Source organism: Halichoerus grypus, chromosome 10 (genome assembly GCF_964656455.1).
Source record: "Halichoerus grypus chromosome 10, mHalGry1.hap1.1, whole genome shotgun sequence".
In the NCBI taxonomy this organism is placed as follows: domain Eukaryota; kingdom Metazoa; phylum Chordata; class Mammalia; order Carnivora; family Phocidae; genus Halichoerus; species Halichoerus grypus.
The window spans coordinates 36,526,058-36,546,135 of NC_135721.1; the positions used below are offsets into that span (position 1 = coordinate 36,526,058).

At 47.2% G+C, this 20,078-nt stretch overlaps 1 protein-coding gene across 3 annotated transcripts; it reads left to right on the forward strand.

Moving 5' to 3' along the window:
* The first annotated feature begins 6,641 nt into the window (after nucleotides 1–6,641).
* Nucleotides 6,642–11,022, forward strand: CHCHD5 (coiled-coil-helix-coiled-coil-helix domain containing 5). Of its 3 annotated transcripts, none has more exons than XM_036103820.2 (4): nucleotides 6,642–7,108; nucleotides 8,184–8,341; nucleotides 8,437–8,602; nucleotides 10,844–11,022. In XM_036103820.2, exons 2-4 carry the CDS (start codon nucleotides 8,190–8,192, stop codon nucleotides 10,865–10,867), a joined length of 342 nt encoding a protein of 113 aa, XP_035959713.2. In that variant the 5' UTR covers nucleotides 6,642–7,108; nucleotides 8,184–8,189; the 3' UTR covers nucleotides 10,868–11,022. The 3 variants fall into 3 exon arrangements, with proteins under 3 accessions (XP_035959713.2, XP_035959714.2, XP_035959718.2); XM_036103821.2 differs by having other exon boundaries at nucleotides 6,646–7,108; nucleotides 8,201–8,341; XM_036103825.2 differs by lacking the exon at nucleotides 6,642–7,108 and adding an exon at nucleotides 7,115–7,320 and having other exon boundaries at nucleotides 8,201–8,341.
* Nucleotides 11,023–20,078: the final 9,056 nt, after the last annotated feature.

Genomic DNA, 20,078 nt, shown 5'->3' on the forward strand with positions numbered 1-20,078 from the left:
ATTCCAGTTAATATATAGTGTAATATTAGTTTCAGGAGTAGAATTTAGAGATTCATCACTTCCATATAATACCCAGTGCTCATCACAAGTGCCCTCCTTAATCCCCATCACCCATTTACCCCATCCCCCTGCCCACCTCCCCTCCAGCAACCCTCTGTTCTCTAGAGTTAAGAGTCTTTTATGGTTTGCCTCTCTCCCTCCCACCCCTTGCTATGTTCATCTATTTTATTTCTTAAATTCCACATATTAGTGAAATCATATGTCTTTTCTCTGGCTTATTTGCTTAGCTTTTTTAAATTATAGATTCACAAAATTGACATTGGGACAATTCACAGAGTTTAGTCCTATTTCACCAGTTTACACGCACTTGTTTATATATGTGTGTATAGTTCTGATCAATCTTATCACACTTGTAGATTGATGTAACCAACATAAGACACAACTAAAAACAGTAAGTGACTCTTAATCATAGGAAATAAACTGAGAGTTGCTGGAGGGGAGCAGGTTGGGGGGGATGGGGTAGCTGGGTGATGGACATTAAGGAGGAAAAGTGATTTAATGAACACTGGGTATTATATAAGACTGATGAATCACTGACCTCTTCCTCTGAATGTAATAATATACTATGTTAATTGAATTTAAATTAAAAAAAAAAAAAAGACGCACAACTATTCCACACCACAAGGCTCTGCCATGTTTTCCCTTTATAGCCATTCCCAACTCCATCCCCCAACTTTAACCCCTGGCAACCACTAATCTTTTCTCCATCTCAATCATTTTGTTATTTCAAGAATATTATATAAATGGAATCATACAGTATGTGACCTTTTGAAATTGGCCTTCTCCACTCAGTGCAATTCCCCTGAGATCCACTGAAGTTCTTGGATGTATCTGTAATTTATTCCTTCTTACTGTCACTCAGCACTCCATGATATGGAGCAGTTTATACTTTTATCATTTGGGTTTGGATTTTGGTAGATCATGCTTTTGGTGTCATGTCTTAAGAACTCTTCAAGCCCAAAGATTTTATCATAATATCTTCTAAACGTTTATAATTTTATGCTGTACATTTAAATCTGTGATCCATTTATCCCTTTTGAGTTTATTTTTTTTAAAGATTTTATTTATTTGACAGAGACACAGCAAGAGAGGGAACACAAGCAGGGGGAGTGGGAGAGGGAGAGGCAGGCTTCCCGCTGAGCAGGGAGCCCGATGCGGGGCTCGAGCCCAGGACCCTGGGATCATGACCTGAGCCGAAGGCAGACGCTTAACGACTGAGCCACCCAGGCGCCCCTTGAGTTTATTTTTTTTTAAAGATTTATCCCTTTATTAGAATGTGCAAGTGGAGGGGGTGGGGTGAGGCAGGCAGAATCTCCAGCAGACTCCCTGCTGAGCAGGGAGCCCGAAGCAGGGATTGATCACAGAACCCTGAGATCACCACCTGAGCTGAAATCAAGAGTCAGATGCCCAAATGACTGAACCACCCAGGCGCCCCTTGAATTTATTTTTGTATAAGGTGTGAGGTTCAGATCAAGATTCTTTTTTTTTTTTTGCCAGAGAATTGGGTGGTAAGTATCATTTTGAATGTTGTGCTGGTATAACACAAATCAGTGTATGCAGTGAAGGGATAAGGTATAGACAAGATACATATTTATACAAATGGAATGTTGTTCCAAAACAAATGTCTTCAAGGGAAGGATGGAGCTGTAGGTAAAACTGAATGTTACATCTATGAATGGAATATTGCATAACAATATTTTAAAGAAGTAAATACAAAATTGAATGATAGGGGGCACCTGGGTGGCTTAGTTGTTAAGCGTCTGCCTTCGGCTTGGGTCATGATCCTAGGGTCCTGGGATCGAGCCCCGCATTGGGCTCCCTGCTCCGTGGGGGGCCTGCTTCTCCCTCTCCCACTCCCCCTGCTTGTGTTCTCTCTCTTGCTGTGTCTCTCTGTCAAATAAATAAAAGCTTAAAAAAAAAAATTGAATGATAGGTTAATTATCTGAATAGTATATGGATAGATTAAAAACTGCATAAAATAGGGCTGTATGTTATATTTCTGTATTGTTTATAAGTTTCTGTATTGTTTATAAGTTTCCTAATGAAAGAACAGAACTACACACAAGATGGAATAAATAATTTGTCTCTGTTAAGAATGTTGATCCAGAGCGCCTGGGTGGCTCAGTTGGTTAAGCATCTGCTTTTGGCTCAGGTCATGATCCCAGGGCCCTGGGATGGAGCCCCACATTAGCCTTCCTGCTCAGTGGAGAGCCTCCTTCTCCGTCTTCCTCTGCTGCTCCCCCTGCTTGTGTTCTCTCTCTCTATCAAATAAATAAATAAATAAAAATCTAAAAAAAAAAAAAAAAAAGAATGTTGCTCCAACAAAAATGAATTGCCCACTGTGGTCCTTGAAACTAACCTGTTTTATTTAATGGACACTCCATACACCCAAGTGGTTGTAACAGGTACTGCAAGATGTATTATACGAATAGACGTTTCAAGTATGTGTGGTACTTCTTTTGATGGTAAGAAGTGTTCCTGTGGGGCAGATCTAGAGTGAGGACAGTGCCAGTGGGTTGAGTATCTCTGTGGGACCCAGCAGGCACCCCAGCCCAGCCCTGCGGTGTGGGGGAGGCAGCACAGGATGTGGGGAAGAGCCCAGCGCACTGATGGAAGAGCTGGTCCGGGCAGGAGCGCTTCAGACCCCCTTCCAGCAGGCTGTCCACACTGCCCTCCCCCTCTGACAGCTAGTCCTGGTGAGCCTTTTCAACTGCAAGCGTTACTGACGATGATACAGGGTGCAGCCTGTGGCAAAGGGATGTAGGCGAAGGCTCCCCTGGGGTCTTGGCCTTCGTGTCCTTGTAAGAGCACACACAGAGAAGGTGATGTGAGCGGAGGCAGAGATGGAAGTAATGTGTCTACCAGCCAAGGAATGCCGAGGACTGCCTGTAACCACCGGAAGCTGGGAAACAGGCATGGGACAGATTCTTCAGAGCCTCCAGCAGGAATCTGCCAGCACCTTGATTTTGGACTTCCGGCGTCCTGAACTGTGAAAATGCATGTCTGTTGTTTTAAGCTACCCAGTTTGTGGCAGTTTGTTCCAGCAACCTCAGGAAGCCAATCCCACTGAGGCTCAGCTCCTCACAGAGCACAGATTAGCATGGGTTCTAAATGTGCGATGCCTCCATGTGGATAGAAGATAATACTGAGATTGGTGAGGAGGCCCAGATTGGCTGTAAAGAAAACAAACCACTTAATTAACCCTTCCCACACTTACTTTTCCTTCCCAAGTGGTGCAGTGTTCTATTTGAAACATCAAATACCACTTCTTGGAGGCAAAGCCAAGAAGTGAGGGCAGTGTCCTTTATCTGGGACTGGTTTCTGCACACCTCACTTTCAGCCTGTGGCCCACAGCTCCCGAGGACCTGGAATAAATCAGCACTGGGACCCGCTCATCAGCTGCAGCTTCTGAATCTGCATTTCCTACGCCTCAAACCCCATGAACCTGCAGTGGATGAGGAAGGCATACGCAGTGCTGCGGAGGTGGCCAGGCCCACTGGAATCTCAGCCTCAGGCAGCCGCCCAGTGCAGGAGGAAAGGAACTGTCCTGGGTGAGCTGTCAAGGTCTTGCCTAAGACCAGTCCCCAGGAGGCAGAATAGAGCCGAGCAGACCTCATCACGAGGGCACCACACCCTGTTCTGCTGCCTCACACCCATCATCAGGTAGGAAGGTTGTTAGCTGGTGTTTGTCAGTTCCTCTAGGACAGAGCCATGGCTTTCACCTCCTCCCAAGCCCTCCCCTTGCCCAGCACCGGAGGGAAGGCAGCACCCTTAATACAGGCCTGTGTGGACAGCATGGCAGGACCCAACAAGTGGACCCTTTTCCAAGCCTCACCGGCCCTTGCCTAGACTAACAAATGGCTGGAATCCAGACGCAGGAGGAAGGGATGGGATTCATTGCAGTTCCCAGGAATCCTAAGGCTTTGGGCTCTGGAAGAATAGATCTGGGAGGCATAGGATCCAGGAGACACTAATGAGAAAGTGGAAGTTAAGCTTCAAGCAAAGTGTTCATTTTTCTCTCAGTCTTTTTTTTTTTTTTTTAACTAAGGAGCTTAATAAGGAGAAAAAAGAAGTCAAGAGCTGGGACACCCCCTCAGAGTCAGAGTATGTGGTTTCCTCTAACAAATTTCTGTGCTACTATTTCCAGAGGAGAGGTGATCCTGAAGCTCTAGGTCACTAGCCCCCTGGCTAGTGAGAAAAGATGTAATGTGGCTGGAAAAGCGTGCTCACTGCTGTCCTCAGCTTGGAGATTTTACATGTATTGGGCTCGTCAGGATTTGCCTCCCACCCATGATATCCTATAAACTTAAGATTAAGAGGGAGAGCTTCTAGAAAAGAAAAACCCAGATGAAGGGGGCAGTGAAGCCACCGAGGGGAGAGAAGGAGCCCTCGGGAGTCCTGGAGATCCTCTCCTAGTCAACAGTGCTCCTCTCATAACACCATTAGGAAATCACCAACACACCCAGGCACCATCCCTTCCTGCCACATGGCCCCTTCAGGGGATCAAGGGTCAGGACTCACGCTGCTGCCAGCTCACAGATCATCTGGTCAAAGTCATTTCTGTGCTGCCATTCATGGCGGCTCTCAGTCTGGCCAGGGATCAAAGCACTGGACAACTCCCTCCAGGTCACATTCTACAAGGGCATCCTCCCACCCACCACCCTGTATCCACCCATCATGCTCCCTGCCCTTCATCAAATCTGACATGCCCCACCTGGAGGGACTAAATACGCAAAGACAAATATCACATGATCTCACTTATATGTGGAATCTAAGTTGAACTCATGGAAACAGAATGGTGGTTGGCAGGCCTGGGGTGTGGGGGAAATGGGGAGATGTTGGTCAAATGGTATAAACTCTATTAAGATGAGTAAGTTCTGGAGACCTAATGTATAGCATTAGATAATAACAACATATTGTGTACTTGAAATTTGCTAAGAGATTAGATCTTAAATGTCCTTATCACACATAAAAAATGTTAACTACGTGAGCTGATGGATATTACTATGGTAATCATTTCACAATGCCTATGTATACCAACACATCCCATTGTATACCCTTTTTAGCAGTATGAATTTTGGTCTTTTACTTGCTGTTTCCCCAGTTCCTGGCACATATATGACACTCAGTTAAGTATCATACGAGTCAATGAGTGGATCTCATTTTATCCTCACGCAATCCTGTGAGCAGATGGTTTCATTTGTCCCATTATTACTCTGCCAGACCCCATGCTATGGAGGGGATCCAGCGGTGACCATGAGACAGATACAAGGCCCATTCCCTCATGGGTCTTGAAGAAGGCAGAAAATAAGCAAATACAATAACAAATTCTGATAAGGCTAGAAAAAGGAAAGTACAAAGTGCTCCCCACCATGTGCTCTGCAGGCATCATTTCAGTCTCTGCTCACAAGGGCATCCTGAAGCAGCTGTCATGGAGAAAACTGAAACCCAGAGAGCAGATTCTGTCCAAGATCTCCGATTCAAACCCAGGTCGGCTTCACTCCATAGGTCTGCCTTGCATTTGATCCCTAGAGAGGAAGTTAGTCACACTCTTGAGCTACAGCCCAAGAACAACCTAGAAGCTTGGAGGCACAGGTGTCACACTTCCCAGAGGGGGTGTCTCCTCTTGGGGTCTTCATCGTACCTACTAATGAGCCCACGTTTGAACCCCTTCTCTTGAGGAAGCACATTACAGGGACTTTGAGATAAGACTCAGGAAATGCCAAGGGACAGGTTAAGATTTCACTTTTCCAGGAGAGAAAAATGTGAGGATTCAGTCAATTGAAGTCAGTGTTCTCTGTCACTGAGGGTGTTCCTTCCCCCCCTTCTCCCACCAAAAATACACACTTGGAAGTTTTTGCAAGAAGGAAGAATAGGAGGGCTTTGGGTGAAAAGCTTTCCTTCGGTGCCCATAGCTCCAAACCTACTCCTGTCATCCGAGGCATGTTCGGATGGTCAGTGGGGCAATCATGCGTCAAGGGCCAACCAGAGCAGCTCACAGTAACAGGCTCCCATGACAGCTCTCACTTCTCCAGAACTCCTGAGGGTCCAGGCTCTGCCCTAAACTGTTCACAGGCACTATGCCCTATGTAAAGGATCTCACTATCATCCCCATTTACAGATGAGCATACGGAGACTCCAAATAGCTGTCACTTGCTCACAAATAGCTCTTGTTCCTCAACACTATGATGAAGTGCATTTTATGTTCATTTTGGCTGGAGTCTGGGAAGACATCCACATACTAGATGGCTGGGCTGATGCTTAGTTTCTCTCTGATCACGGGATACTCGCGCCCGACCTCACAGAGGGGAAAACGTACCCCCAGGCCTCACACTGGAGGACAGATCAAGAGATGGAAACGGTACCCCACCAGGAGGAACTAGAATTACACATGCCCATAATCACGTGGAGCCAATATTAACACTCAAGTCCGGCCTGGCCCCAGGGCTTATGCCAAGAAGGAGGGGGCCTGGTCTGGGTGACCCAGGCTGAGCCGAAGGGACGTCCAGGCCGGACGTCCCACTCTTGCGGTGACCCCCTTCCCGCGGCTCCGCGCGCGCGCACGAGCCAGCATCCCGAGAGGACGGGGAGCGCCTGCGCAAGACAGAGGTGGCTAGGCGTCAGGCTCCCAGTCCCCGCGCCCAGCAGCCGGCAGCCACGGCGCCCAACCTGGCCACAGCATCCGCTCGCCACCAGCTCCGGGCGGGCAGCTAGGATAGAAGCGCGTGCTGCGGCGTCCATCCCTTATTTCCGGCGCACTCCGCCGGGGCCAAGGCAAGCCGGATGTAGAAAGAGGTAGAGCAACCGAACCGAATGGGGGCCTGCGATGACTGCGCAGGCGCCGCCAATACAGGCGGGGCCGGAAGGAGAGACAGGGCGCCGCCATGACAGGTTGGGCCTAAAGGGAATGGAATGGGCCGCTTGGCGGCTCTGCGACCGGAAAAAACGAGGCAAGGACAGCGGAGTTGGGCGCCGCCATGACAACCTGTACCGGAAAAGGCGGGACTCTCCTCCCTGACTGATTCCCTACCGGCAGCGGCCTGGAGATGTGAGTAGCGGGAGCGCCTACCCCGGATATGCCGCCGCACCCCCTCTCTTCCCGTGACCTGGACCTACGCCAGCACTCCGGGAGGAAGGATTGGCTTCTTTGTTCCTCGGAAATCCGACCCTTAGGATTCAGCGCAGTCCATTACAAGTCTCATCCCTCCGCGTGTCCAGGCCCCGCCCCTGAACGTTCAGACTCTTCCCCTCTTCCTCGTGGTAATTGGGAACTTGTCAGGTCCACCCTTAACACCCACCCAGTCCCTGTCCCTAGGACCCCTGGCACTGTCCACCACCTTGCAACCCTAGGACTGCAGAATTGTCGCGGGACCTCTGCGATTCTTAGACCCGTTCTTAGAGCTCCGGGTTCATCCCCCTAGATCACCTAAACATCCCTTTTGAACCTTAGGATGTGCACAGTATCCAGACCTCACCTGTAGCACCCACAGACTTGTTCCTAGACCCCTGGTCCCGCTCTAGATTTCCAGATCTTGTTCCCAAGAGCTTACTTGTAGGAACCTCCAGAGCTGTCCCAGAGCCCCAGCCTTCCCCAGGGTTTCCACATCATGCCCCTAGAACTCTGGGACCCACCCTAGGACCCCCAAACCCACTCCAGGGCTTCAAGTCTCATCTCCAGTACCCCTGTCCTCAGGCCTAATCTTTAAGACTGGCCAATAAACCCTTCCCCAGGACCAAAGACCTTACCCCTTGGACTTCTAAACCTCTTTTTAGAACTCCAAACCCCTTTAGGGCTCCCAGGTTTTCTCCTAGAACTCAAGATCTTACTTCTAAGGCCCTATTGGGGGATGCCTGAAGCCCAAGACCCTTCTTCCAGGACCCCAAGGCTTGCCTTCGAATGATTAGATCTTTTTTGGAAAAGATCTCCACCATCTTCCCAGAAGCCCCCAGCCTGTTCCATAATCCCCAGCGCTCATGCCTTACCTTCCCCTCCATCTCCCTGGCTCTATCCAGGATCCTTCAGACTCCCGGATCTGCCCGAGATCCCTAGTGTTGTTCCCTGCTCCATCCTCCTACCAAAATCAGAACTCCCTTTCTTGTCTGTTGTCTGGAATTATCCTCAGCCCACCATGTCCCACAGGCAGGCAGCCCTGGAGGTCACTGCTCGCTACTGTGGCCGGGAGCTGGAGCAATATGGCCAGTGTGTGGCGGCCAAGCCTGAGTCCTGGCAGCGGGACTGTCACCACCTTAAGATGAGTATTGCTCAATGCACGTCCTCCCAGTGAGTGTGGGCAAGAATGGGATGGGGTGTGTGTGTGTGGGGGGGGTAGGCCGTGGAGTGGAAGTGTGAATGCCTGAAATGCCCTTCCTCCACAGCCCAATCATCCGTCAGATCCGCCAGGCCTGTGCTGAGCCTTTTGAGGCCTTTGAGGAGTGTCTTCGACAGAATGAGGCAGCCGTGGGCAACTGTGCAGAGCATGTGCACCGCTTCCTTCAGTGTGCCGAGCAGGTGCGGCCACCACGCTCACCCTCAGCGGTGGAGGTGAGGCGGGGGGGCGGGGGGGCTCATCCGTTCTCACCCCCTTCATCCTTCTGGTTGCTCAGAATAAAGACCTGGGAGTTATCCTCAGCCCCACCCTACCCCCCACACAGACCTGCACCATGCACCCGGGATCCAGAACATGATAACCTCTTGCCCCTTCCCATAGTCCCTGCTTGAGTCCAGACACCTCCCTGACCTGTTCACCTCCAGGATCCCTGCCCCAGCCTTTTCCCTGACTCTCTGAATCCCCTCTCACTTGCCCCCCACACAGTGGCCAGAGAGAATATTTAGGAACTGAAAACTATTCACATTACATATTTGCTTAGAGCTCTTCAGTAGCTTCCCATTCACAGAACAAAATCCCAGGTCCTTGCTGGGTTCTCTGTGTTCTTCCCTGGGCTGACCTCAGCCACCTCCTTCCTTACCTGCTCTCTTGTTCCCTTCCTCACTGTCCCTCAGCTGTACTGGGTGAGGGGGTGAGGTGGGGGCAAATGAGTCTTACTCTCTTTAATGTATACAGTACATAAACAGATATGCAGTATAACTATGGTATTAAGATTTCATGGATGGCTGCAATTTTTAAAAACTGTCTTAAAAGACCCCTTGGGGAGCAGTAATAAAAACAAAGTTGAGAAATGCTACTTTAGATGTTTACTGCCTCCCCTCACTGGACTGTGCGCTCCTAAGGCAAAAATCACATCTTGCACCACCTCCCTCTTAACATTCTCTCATTTGAGCCTCTGTGCTCTGTATTATCACTTTCAGTCCATTCTCTGTGATGGTCCCAGAGCGATCCCAAAGGAAATCTGACCATGTTCTGCTTCACTTATTTATTTTATTTATTTTTTTTTTTTGAGAGAGAGAGTGTGAGCGGGGAGAGGGACAGAGAGAGAGGGAGGGAGAGAGGGAATCCTAAGCAGGCTCCACACTGACGTGGGGCTCAGTCTCACAACGCTGAGATTGTGACCTGAGCCAAAATCAGGAGTCGGACGCTTAATCAACTGAGCCACCCAGGCGCCCCATGTTCTGTTTCACTTCAAAACCTTTCAGTTAAGTGTCTGCCTTCAGCTCAGGTCATGATCCTGGGACTCTGGGATCGAGCTCCACGTCAAGCTCCCTGCTAGGCAGGGAGCCTGCTTCTCCCTCTCCCTCTGCCACTCCCCCTGCTTGTGTTCCCTCTCTTGCTGTGTCTCTCTCTGTCAAATAAATAAATAAAATTTTTAAAAAAACAAAACAAATAAATAAAAACAAAAAAAGCTTTCCATGGCTCCTCACTTCCATCAGGCCAAATCTAAAGTCCAATAAAACCTCTCCTGCGGGCCCATCCCCATCCCCAGGCTCCCATGGTCTCTGAGCTCCTTCCATTATGGCTTATATCTTACTGCCTTATAACTGTTTCATTCCCATTGCCTGTCTCAGAGGAGTTCTTGGCTAAAGATGGGGGAGATGCCCTTCTACCAGGCCCTGTAGTCCTTGTTTTGTTTTAATACGGCAGTAATAAGTGAAAGGTTCAGGCCCTAGGAGCGGACACCAGCAGGTAGGACTTTTAATTCTTAGAAATGATTTAGTAATGATTGCATACTATTCATGTTAGTTTCTTAATCTGTATATTGGCTCTATGTTAGTCATAGGTTCTTTCTTTCAAGTTTTTGGGCATCTGAACAGTAAAGGCCTCACCTTTCCATCTCAGGGCTCGTTGTTCCCGCCCTGGTTAAGCAGCCAGCTTCTCCCTGGTCTTCCTGTGGCCATCCTGCCCCCAAATCTGCTCTCCCCTGACAGCCACAGGACCTTGTAAAAATGGAAGTGAGGTCACATCTCTCCCCTTTCCAGCCTTGTCGTGGCTCCTGAGTGCACTCAGAGTGATTCCCCCCACACCTGGTCCTCCTCACCATCCTCCTCTTTGTAGACAGTTGACATCTTTTTATTGTTTATTTGTTGTCTGTCTCTTCCTAGAGTCAGAGATTTGTGCCTGCTTCATCCGTTGCCCTGTAACAATGCCAGGCACACCACACGTGCTCAGTAAATACAGCAAATGGTGCCTTCCCTGCTCCCAGTGACAGTTCACTGTGTCAGGCGTGTTCACATGGCAGATGGCCAAGGCCATCACCTGATACCCTCTCTCTCTCCAGACTCTGGACTTGGCAAGGGCAGCTTCTGCTGTCTACATAACCTCCCCCAGTAGGGGCCCCAGGGCCAGACACAAAATAGGTGCCAGTAGATGTTCATGTGTTTTTTGCACAGGCAAAGCCACTTCCTGCCTCCTGAAGACTCTTTGAACCATAGGAAAACTGGACCTGAGCGACCGGCCATTTGATGTCCCCACCCCTGAAGAGTGGCCAGGTGGAGTCATGAGGGGCCTGGATGGGAGTCTGGCTTCTCTGGACAGCAGGACTCACAATAAATAAAGACTCTGTATACCAGACTTTGACTTCTGCCTTCAGCAGCTGAGGGGAAACTGAGGGGAGAGCTGGCTGGGCGGAAACCCCGCTCCTCTGTTCCCCAGCTTCACGCAGTGTGCCTAGGAAGGGCCTGCTCACCAGGGTTAAGACGACCCCTCTTTCCTCGTTAACTCTGCCAACAGCCACTTCCTGTCTCCTGCCGCACAGACATGGGAAAAGGCTCTTTCTCGCTTCCACTCGAGCGTTTACCGAGTCTTTATTGAGTGTTTCCTTGAGGTTTAGGGGGCAATAATATCACACTTCTTTTCCTCCTGAGTTTTGAGCCAGTTGTGTGATAGACCTGGGCACTAGGCAGTGGGAATGAAAATACTGGCTTTATTACTGGGAACAGTGTGGCTTAGAGTCCGCTGTCCTGGACTTCTTCTGTCTCGGTTTGTGTTCTTCCAGAATCCAACCCTGAGAATTGGAGTGCAGATAGAATATTTGGAATGTGATTCCAGAAACATTTGGAGGGGAATGGAGAGGTAAGACAGAGAGGAAGGCAGCCAATAAAAGGTGCGTTATCAAGCCAGTTACCACAGTGGGTGATGGGCTCAATCTAAGGGGCAAGGAGGTTGGGGTAGAGATCACCAACTGCCCATCTGTCATTGGGGGCAGTTTTCATGCGCATTGACCGTCTTGCACTTCTGCCTGCCCCATGTGTGGTCACGTGCCCTGCCATCACATGAGCCCTGAACGGAGAGTAGCCAAGAATCAAGTAAGCAACGTTCAGCACCCAGAAGAGTGCCGAGTGGATGTGGGTGGGGACCAGCAGTGGCTGCGGCAGCTTCTCAGTTTCTCCTCAGGAGTACATGTTCTGTGGGCCCGGCTGGTTGATCACCAGCTCCCCAGCAGGGGCAGGTCCTAAAGGGCAGAGGGCAGACAGGCACGGGTGGGGGAGAGAGATGAGAGTCCTGGGATCGAGTCCTGCATCAGGCTCCCTGCCTCTGCCTCTTATGAATAAATAAGTAAGTAAATCTTAAAAATAGTTTCTATTCCTGTGTCTGTTTTGATGAATTGTATTTAGGGCGTTTTCACATGATCTGAATTTTCAAATTGCCGTAAATTTGTTCATAATATCCTCATATAATCTTTTTAAGACCTACAGAATCTGTAGTGAGAGCCCCTTTCTCATTTCTGACATTGGTTATTTGTGCCCTCTTTCTTTTTTTCTTATTCCATCTTGATGGTTTACCAATTTATTAATCTTTTCACAGAATTTAGTTTTGGCTTTGCTGGTGTTCTTTGTATATTTGTTTTTAACTTAATTATCTTCTTTATAATTACCTTTTTTGGATTTTATTTTGTATTCTATCTTTTTGAAGTGAATGTTTAGCTCACTGATTTTTAGCCTTTTTTTTTTCTTTAATGTACACACTTAAATTCCCCACAAAGCAAGCTTTTCTATTTTGCATTTTTCATTGATCCCAGATTATTTAGAAGTTTAAAACTATTTTTAAATTTCTGAACATGTGGGGATTTTTCTCGTTATCTTGCCTAATTGCAATTGGATTAGGGACATATTTTATATGGTTTCAATCTTTAGAAATATGTTGAGACTTTCACGGCTTGGCATAGGGTTGGCTTTTGTTAATGTGCCATCTGTGCTTGAATCATAATCCTTGGTTCATGATGCACTATCTTAGGTTGGGTTCCCCCAGAAACAGATTTTGAGGCAACGCTTTTTGGGAGATGGCCTCAGAAAGCACTGGCAGGGCAGAGGGAAGTGAGACAGGAAGGGAAAGCAGCATATCAAGGCTGCATTATCAATTGAGCAAGTTACCACTGGGCAACAGCTTAACTCTCTGGGGAACTCTGGAAACAATGGAGAACATACTCTTCCCCCACAAGGGGTGGGGGTATTTATACACTAACCCCCATCAGTCATTTTGTTCAGGGTCACTTAGGGGGCTGGGATTTTAATTTCCGAGCTGCTTCCTGTTTGCCAGACAGGCAGAGTGGGCTTTGGGGGAGAGAAAACTCCAGCGAAGAGCAGCAGCTTCAGTGGGATTCACTCAGTGGGAGCCACCCTGTGGTCATCCATTGCAATGAGACCCATGGCCACAGCCGCCATTTCCCCAGCCTGTCATGACCGCCTCCGCAGCAGCCCCCATCATCTCAACTCCCTCTGCTGCCGTCACTGCCGCCTCCCATGACCATCCCACCACAACCACCATTGGTGGAGGTTTTGCAGTAACACGAATGCCTCCAAAATGCTTGACTCTGTTCACAAAGGATGGCTCCGTTCAACCCAGGAGGCCAACTAGAAGTGGTGGGCATGAAGCCTGAGGGAGTATTGAGAACAGTGCGGGGAAGGGACAGGTGTCAGTGTAGGGGGACATGTGCAGATGTTGAAGTGGTCCAGCGAGCCGATGACCCTCAGGATTCTGAGGAGGCAGAATGTGCCAGTCAAAGGAGGTGAGGAGGTAGGGTATGTTAACCAGAAAGCAGAGTATGTCATCGAGAGTCTCCATTTCACCTTTGGTGGTTGAACTGAGGATTTGTGCTTGCCATTGAACATACTGACTTTGTTGATAAAGATAATCAGAATAAGAATGGTAAATATTTCAGTCAGCACTCCCTTCAGTAGGTAAGCACTTGGTTTATGCTGTGAAAAACTTTTGAGCAGAACCTGTACAAATAGAAGCTAGATTCTCTAAGGAAATTCATAATCCTGAAAGAAAATAAGCATGGCTGGCTCAGTGGGTAGAGCATGTGACTCTTGATCTCAGGGCTGTGAGTTCAAGCCCCATGTTGGGTATAGAGCTTACTTAAAAATAAAATCTTTATATATATTTGTGTGTGTGTATATATATATATTTAGAAATAGATTTTAAAATTGGGATATCTATTTCAATATGCAGGCAAGGCTGAGAACCACTGCCTAGTGGAATTCCTCAATTTTGTTTGACTGTGTTTTATAATATTAACATGCTCGGAATTAAGGTTTGGAAGTTGTCGAACCTACTTTGACGCCCCTGATGTTACAGAGGTTTCAGAGTCCAGGGAGTCGATGTGTGTCACAATAGTATTTCTTTTTTTAACTCAATAAATATTTACCAGCGAGGTGGTGACGTGTGAGACAATTTCAGACCCAAGTAATTTGAATCCCTTCCTTCTCTGATGGGCCAGAAATGATGGGATGCATGGTGTGTTGGGTCAGCTGGACAGAGGAAAGAATGTCACTCTGAAAAGTATTAAGAAGCAGCAAAAATGCCAAGGACACGGACAAGTTTGTGTAACGAAGGGACCTGCCCTCCCGAGGCTCTCAAGGGCAGATGCCTGGACACTGTCCCTGGAGCTGCCTTTGCTGCAGAGCGTGGGCAGACAGGCAAATCTCATCCTTCCCAGGATAAGCCAGCGGGGATAACACCATGTCTGTGGTACAACAATGCAAGGGCCTGGTGAAGAAAAGGGGGAAATGCAGACCAGAAAAATGAAGAACCAGAACGACTCCAAGGCATCTAGTCCCAGCAGAGCACCAGCCCCAGGGAACTGGGTCCAGGCAAGCATGTATGTTCTTAAGCTACATAAGTGCGAGACTTTTAAAAAGCAGAATGTAAACCCAATAGTACTAATTAAAAAGCAAGTTACCTCTATTGAATAAAAAACAACCACGTATTTCTTTCTGTCTGATACAGTAAGAGTTTTTCTTCTTTTTTTTTTTTTTTAAAGATTTTATTTATTTATTTGTCAGAGAGTAAGCAAGCACAAGCAGGGGGAGCGGCAGACAGAGGGAGAGAGAGAAGCAGGCTCCCCGCTGAGCAAGGAGCCCGATGTGGGACTCAATCCCAGGACCCTGGGATCATGACCTGAGCTGAAGGCAGATGCTGAACCAACTGAGCCACCCAGGCATCCTGAGTTTTGCTTTATCTATTTCCTTTTCCAGTAATAATTCTCCAAACTGCCTGCATTCTTGAGGATGCCCTTCTCTTCTCTTATGTGGTGGTAAAACTGAAAATCCTAATTCTTCCACGGTCCATGCTTTTGTTGAGAGAGTAGTGAGCTTGATGGCATCACGTCAGACGGACACCAGGAATCAGCGTGATGTGGGCTTGCTGAGCTGCAAGTCAAAGCAGATTTTATGTAATGAAGTACAAGTGATCAAGTAAAAAATCTCATTAAATGCTTCTGTACGTTTTGAGGAAATGGAAACCTGACCAAAATGCCTCAGTATCATAGGTAAGTAAATCACATCTGTTTTAGCGATGTTGTACATAAGATGTCCAGGACATCTAACAAGTAGGATCTTTTCATTTTCCTTGGTAGGAAACATGGACTGAATGGGATGGGCCGAAATTTAAATTTGCACTGCCTGCCAAATACGCAAATAAATAAGAAAAGCCTAGTTTGTCTTTGATAAAAGATCAGCAATCTTTTATGTTTTCTGCGATTTCATTACAGTCGTCGTAGAAATTAAGAAGATGATTGAAACTCTGTTTTTCAAACCAAAGTACCTAAGAGCTGGTGGGGGGGGGGGCGGAAAGGACATTTCTTGTTGCTGCCCCGCTGCAGTTGCCTGACTATAGGATGAAGAACTATAGCATGAGTAACTGTAGGAAGATCTGATAGAATCGGTTTTGCACCCTAAGGGGCCAACACTTCTGTTATCAGGATTTCCCCTTTAGGGTTAGGTTATCCTGCAAGACATTTGAGTTGCAATATCTCAATCAGGAAATGGAAGGGTGCTCAGTTTCACAGATCATTTCAGGGAACAATACAATACAGTGATGTCTGCTTGTTCGTGTGGTGTGCCCAAGCCAATTCAGTGGTTGCTAGTTTCTACTGAGCATTGGTATGTTTCCAGGAGACAAAAACCCCTCTATTGATAGATTTAGAAGTGCTCACCTGCCTTATGCTGAACTTGTAAGATTCAGTCTCCGTGTGTGTTTGCCTGTACCTCTCTGCACATGCGCAAGCAGACGCTCCTTTCTGCACCGTGTGCGGTGTGATCTGCTCCGGTTACTTCCCTAATCCAGTTACACATGTCCTCCAGTTTGTGATGAAACCACCTTAATCATTTAGTCTGTGTATTCGGTGATGTCTGGGTCATGCTGGCATCGTAACCATTCTCATTTGAGTTATCCAGACTCCTAGAAAATATAGTCATGATACTCACAATGTTAAAAATTAGAGGGGTGACTGGGTGATGCAGTCGGTTAAGCCTCTGACTCTGGTTTCAGCTCAGGTCATGATCTCAGGGTGGTGGGATCGAGTCCCACATTGGGCTCCACGCTTAGTGCAAAGTCTGCTTCAGATTCTGAATTTCCCTCTCCCTCTGCCCCTTCCCAACTCCCCAAAATAAATAATCTTTAAAAAAAAGACTAGTATTGTCTCCCTATAGATCACAACACTTAATCCACAAAGACAGACTGTTAACACACAACTACAATGTTCTTAAGCTGCACACATAAGTCACTGTCATTCAGAGTGATGCGGCCAGGCATGATTCATTATTCTGAGTCACGCAGTATAGACCGGGGGTGGGGGGGGAGGGGCACAGCAACAGCAACTATGGAAGATAGTCAACTTCTGAAGTTACTTTTTATTTTTTTAAGATTTTATTTATTTCAGAGAGAGAGAGAGAGAGCACGAGCAAGCATGGGGGGGAAGGGCAGAGGGAGAAGCAAGCTCGCCGCTGAGCAGGGAGCCTGCCCCGAGACTCAATCCCAGGACTCTGGGATCATGACCTGAGCCGAAAGCAGATGCTGAACCAACTGAGCCACCCAGGCACCCCAACTTCTGAAGTTTAATCTCCACTCAAACTTGTCTCCCGAACTCCAGACTTGCAATCAACTGCCTGCCCAACATCTCTATTTTGATATCTTGAAACATCTCAGTCTTCCCAAGCTCAGATCTGAGCCCCTGATCCTGCTCCCAGAACCAATCCCTCCACCCTCTTCAGTCTTCCCTAACTCAGGTGGTTCCATTCTTCCAGCTATTCCAGCCAAAGACCTCGGAGCCTCCTTAACTCCTGTTTTCTCAGGAGCCAGTGTATTAGGAGATCCTGTTGGCTCCATCTTTAAAACAGATCCACACCTCCTGTTACCAAATCCAGCACAAGCCAATGTCACTCCCCCTGGTTTCTGCAGCAACCTCTCCCTGCTCTCCCGGTTTCCACTTCATTCCCACCCTTGTGTGGGTTCTCAGTACAACAGCCAGAGGGATCCCTTTTAATACATAAGTCAGAACACATGTCACTTCTCTGTCTAAAACTGTGCACGGGCACATCAGCTCACTCAGAGTAAAAGTCAAAGTCCTTACAGTCACCTCCGAAGCCCTCTGTGATCTGGGCACCCTCCTCCTCATTACTTCTCTGACCTTCCACGTTCCCAGCCACACGTCCTTCTTCCTGCTCTCTGAACACTCCAGGCGTGGCCCTGCAGCAGGGCCTTTGCATAATTGTTTTGCTAGAAAACTTCTTCTCCCAGATAAACATGTGACTGTCACCTCTAGGTCTTTTCTCAAATGCCACCTTCTTTCTGCCCTACTTAGCACAGACACCCACTTCTTGCCCTGCACTTCTGATGACCTGTTCTTTACCCTATCACCTCTTTTCATGTAAGGCACTTATTTATCAGGCTTATTGTTTATTGTCTGTCTCTCCCACCAGAATGGGGCAAGGATTTTTGTTCCATGTGTTCCCTGATATATTCAATGCATTGAGAATAGTGTCTCGTACATAGTAGGTACTCAACACATAGTTTAGAAGGAGTGAAGGAGGTGGTCACCATGCTGTGTTCAGGTTACAGTCTGGGAAGTGTGGCTGTAGTTGTCTTGAGGTACGGGGTCCCCGGAATGGTGGTGAGTGGTGGCCTGAGGTCACAGGCCTAGGGGTCAGCTGCTGCTTCCGCTCACCTCCCGCCCTCAGAGGCTCTAGCCAGGCTGAGGAAGGTGGCAGCATTGTCTGGGGAGGAAGGTTCATGGGGAATACAAGTATCCACTAACCGCGGAAGACAGCCAGATCCCTCAAAGCTGCCCGGACGCGGCACTACTGCCCCCGACCAGAACTCAGCCCTACCTCGGCGCAAGGGATGCCGGGAAACGTGGCCAAGCTGTGCGCTCCGGGGGAGAAGTGAGCGAGCGCTCAGCACCGTCTCTGCCACATTAGAGATCTTGCCCAATTTGGGGTGAATACTCAGTATGAAATACATGGAACAACAGGCAAACACTGTCGTGGATGGAGATGCATGGCCTAGAACGGCCTTTCTGAAGGCGGTGTGGAACGATCTCGTTCCTCCTGCTGGGATTTAGGTTACGTGTGTGCAAACATGAATGCACAGGATACACCTGCTGTAGAGCTTAGAATAATGAATAGTTGGAAATAATGGTTTGTCTATAAAAATGGGATGCACAGAATAATTTGAAAATGAGGATAGTTCTCCTTATTGTCATAGATGCCTAACAAAATGCAAATTATAATATTATCTCAGAAAGAATATTCATATACTAATTTCTTTAAAAAAAAATCAAACTGACAAGATGCTAAATTATTCAGCATCCTATCTTCCTCCCATGATAAATATATATTTACATTAACAAAATCAAAAAACATGTATAAAGCTATGGCTATAGATGATAAAAGTTGACAACATTTTATTTTTTATTTATTTTTTTAAACATTTTATTTATTTAGGGGCGCCTGGGTGGCTCAGTCGTTAAGCATCTGCCTTCAGCTCAGGTCATGGTCCCAGGGTCCTGGAATAGAGCCCTGCATCAGGATCCCTGCTCAGCAGGAAGCCTGCTTCTGCCTCTCCCACTCCCCCTGCTTGTGTTCCCTCTCTCGTTGTGTCTCTCTCTGTCAAATAAATAAATAAAATCTTTAAAGAAAATTATTTATTTGAGAGAGAGAGAGCACGAGCAGGGGGGAGGGGCCAAGGGAGAGAGAAAAATAGGTTCCCTGCTGAGCAGGGAGCCCGACACAGGGACTCAATCCCAGGACCCTGGGATCATAACCTGAGCTGAAGACAGATGCTTAACCCACTGAGCCACCCAGGCACCTGAAGGTTGACAACATTTTAAAGGTGACTACATTTAATATTTATTGCTCATGTGCGGATAATTGATGATGGTTGGATGAGTAATAAAATAAAGACAAGTAGAATTCAGAATTATTAAATATTTATTTTAAAAATTTTTTTGCCTTCATTTCAGCAAAATCACTTGTTAAAATCAAAATTTTTACTTAATTTGAGAAGAAGCAATAAGATGGGTGCTCAGTGGGTGCTTTTCACTACTGTGAAATATGAAATTCATCATTATGCAAGAACCCATGGTATTCATGATATCATACATTTCTGGTGGGAATGCAAAATGGTGCCACTGCTTTGGGAAACAGTCTGGCAGTTCCTCAATCAGTTAAACATGGAGTTACCATATGAGCCAGTAATTCTCCTCCTGGGTGGATTCCACCCAAGAGAGTTGAAAACACATACTCACACAAAAAGTTGTGCAAGGATGTTCATAGCAACATTATTCATAATAGCCCAACAGTGGAAAACCCCCCACATATTTATCAACTGAAGAATAAACAGAATGTGCTATCTCCATACAATGGAATATTATTCAGCCGTAAGAAGTGGTGAAGTACTGTATATGCTACAACATGGATGAACCTTGAAAACATCATGTTAAGTAAAAAGAGACAGTCACGAAGGACTATATACTGTGTGATTCCATTTATATAAAATGGCCAGAATTGACAAATCCAGAGACCGGGAAGTGGATTCATGGTTGCCAGGGACTAGGGAGAGGGAGGAACAGGGAGTGAATTCTCATGAGTACAGCGTTTCTTCCTTGGCTTGTTTGTTTGTTTCTTTCTGCTTTCTCTTTTTCTAAAATTAATTAATTTGTTTGTTTTTTAATGTTTCAAGTTTTTGTTTAAGTTCTAGTTAGTCAAAGGGCACCTGAGTGGCTCAGTCAGTTAAGCGTCTGACTCTTGGTTTCAGGTCAGGTCGTGATCTCAGGGTGGTGAGATTGAGCTCTGTGTCAGGCTCTGTACTTGGCATGGAGTCTGTTTGGGATTCTCTCTCTCCCTC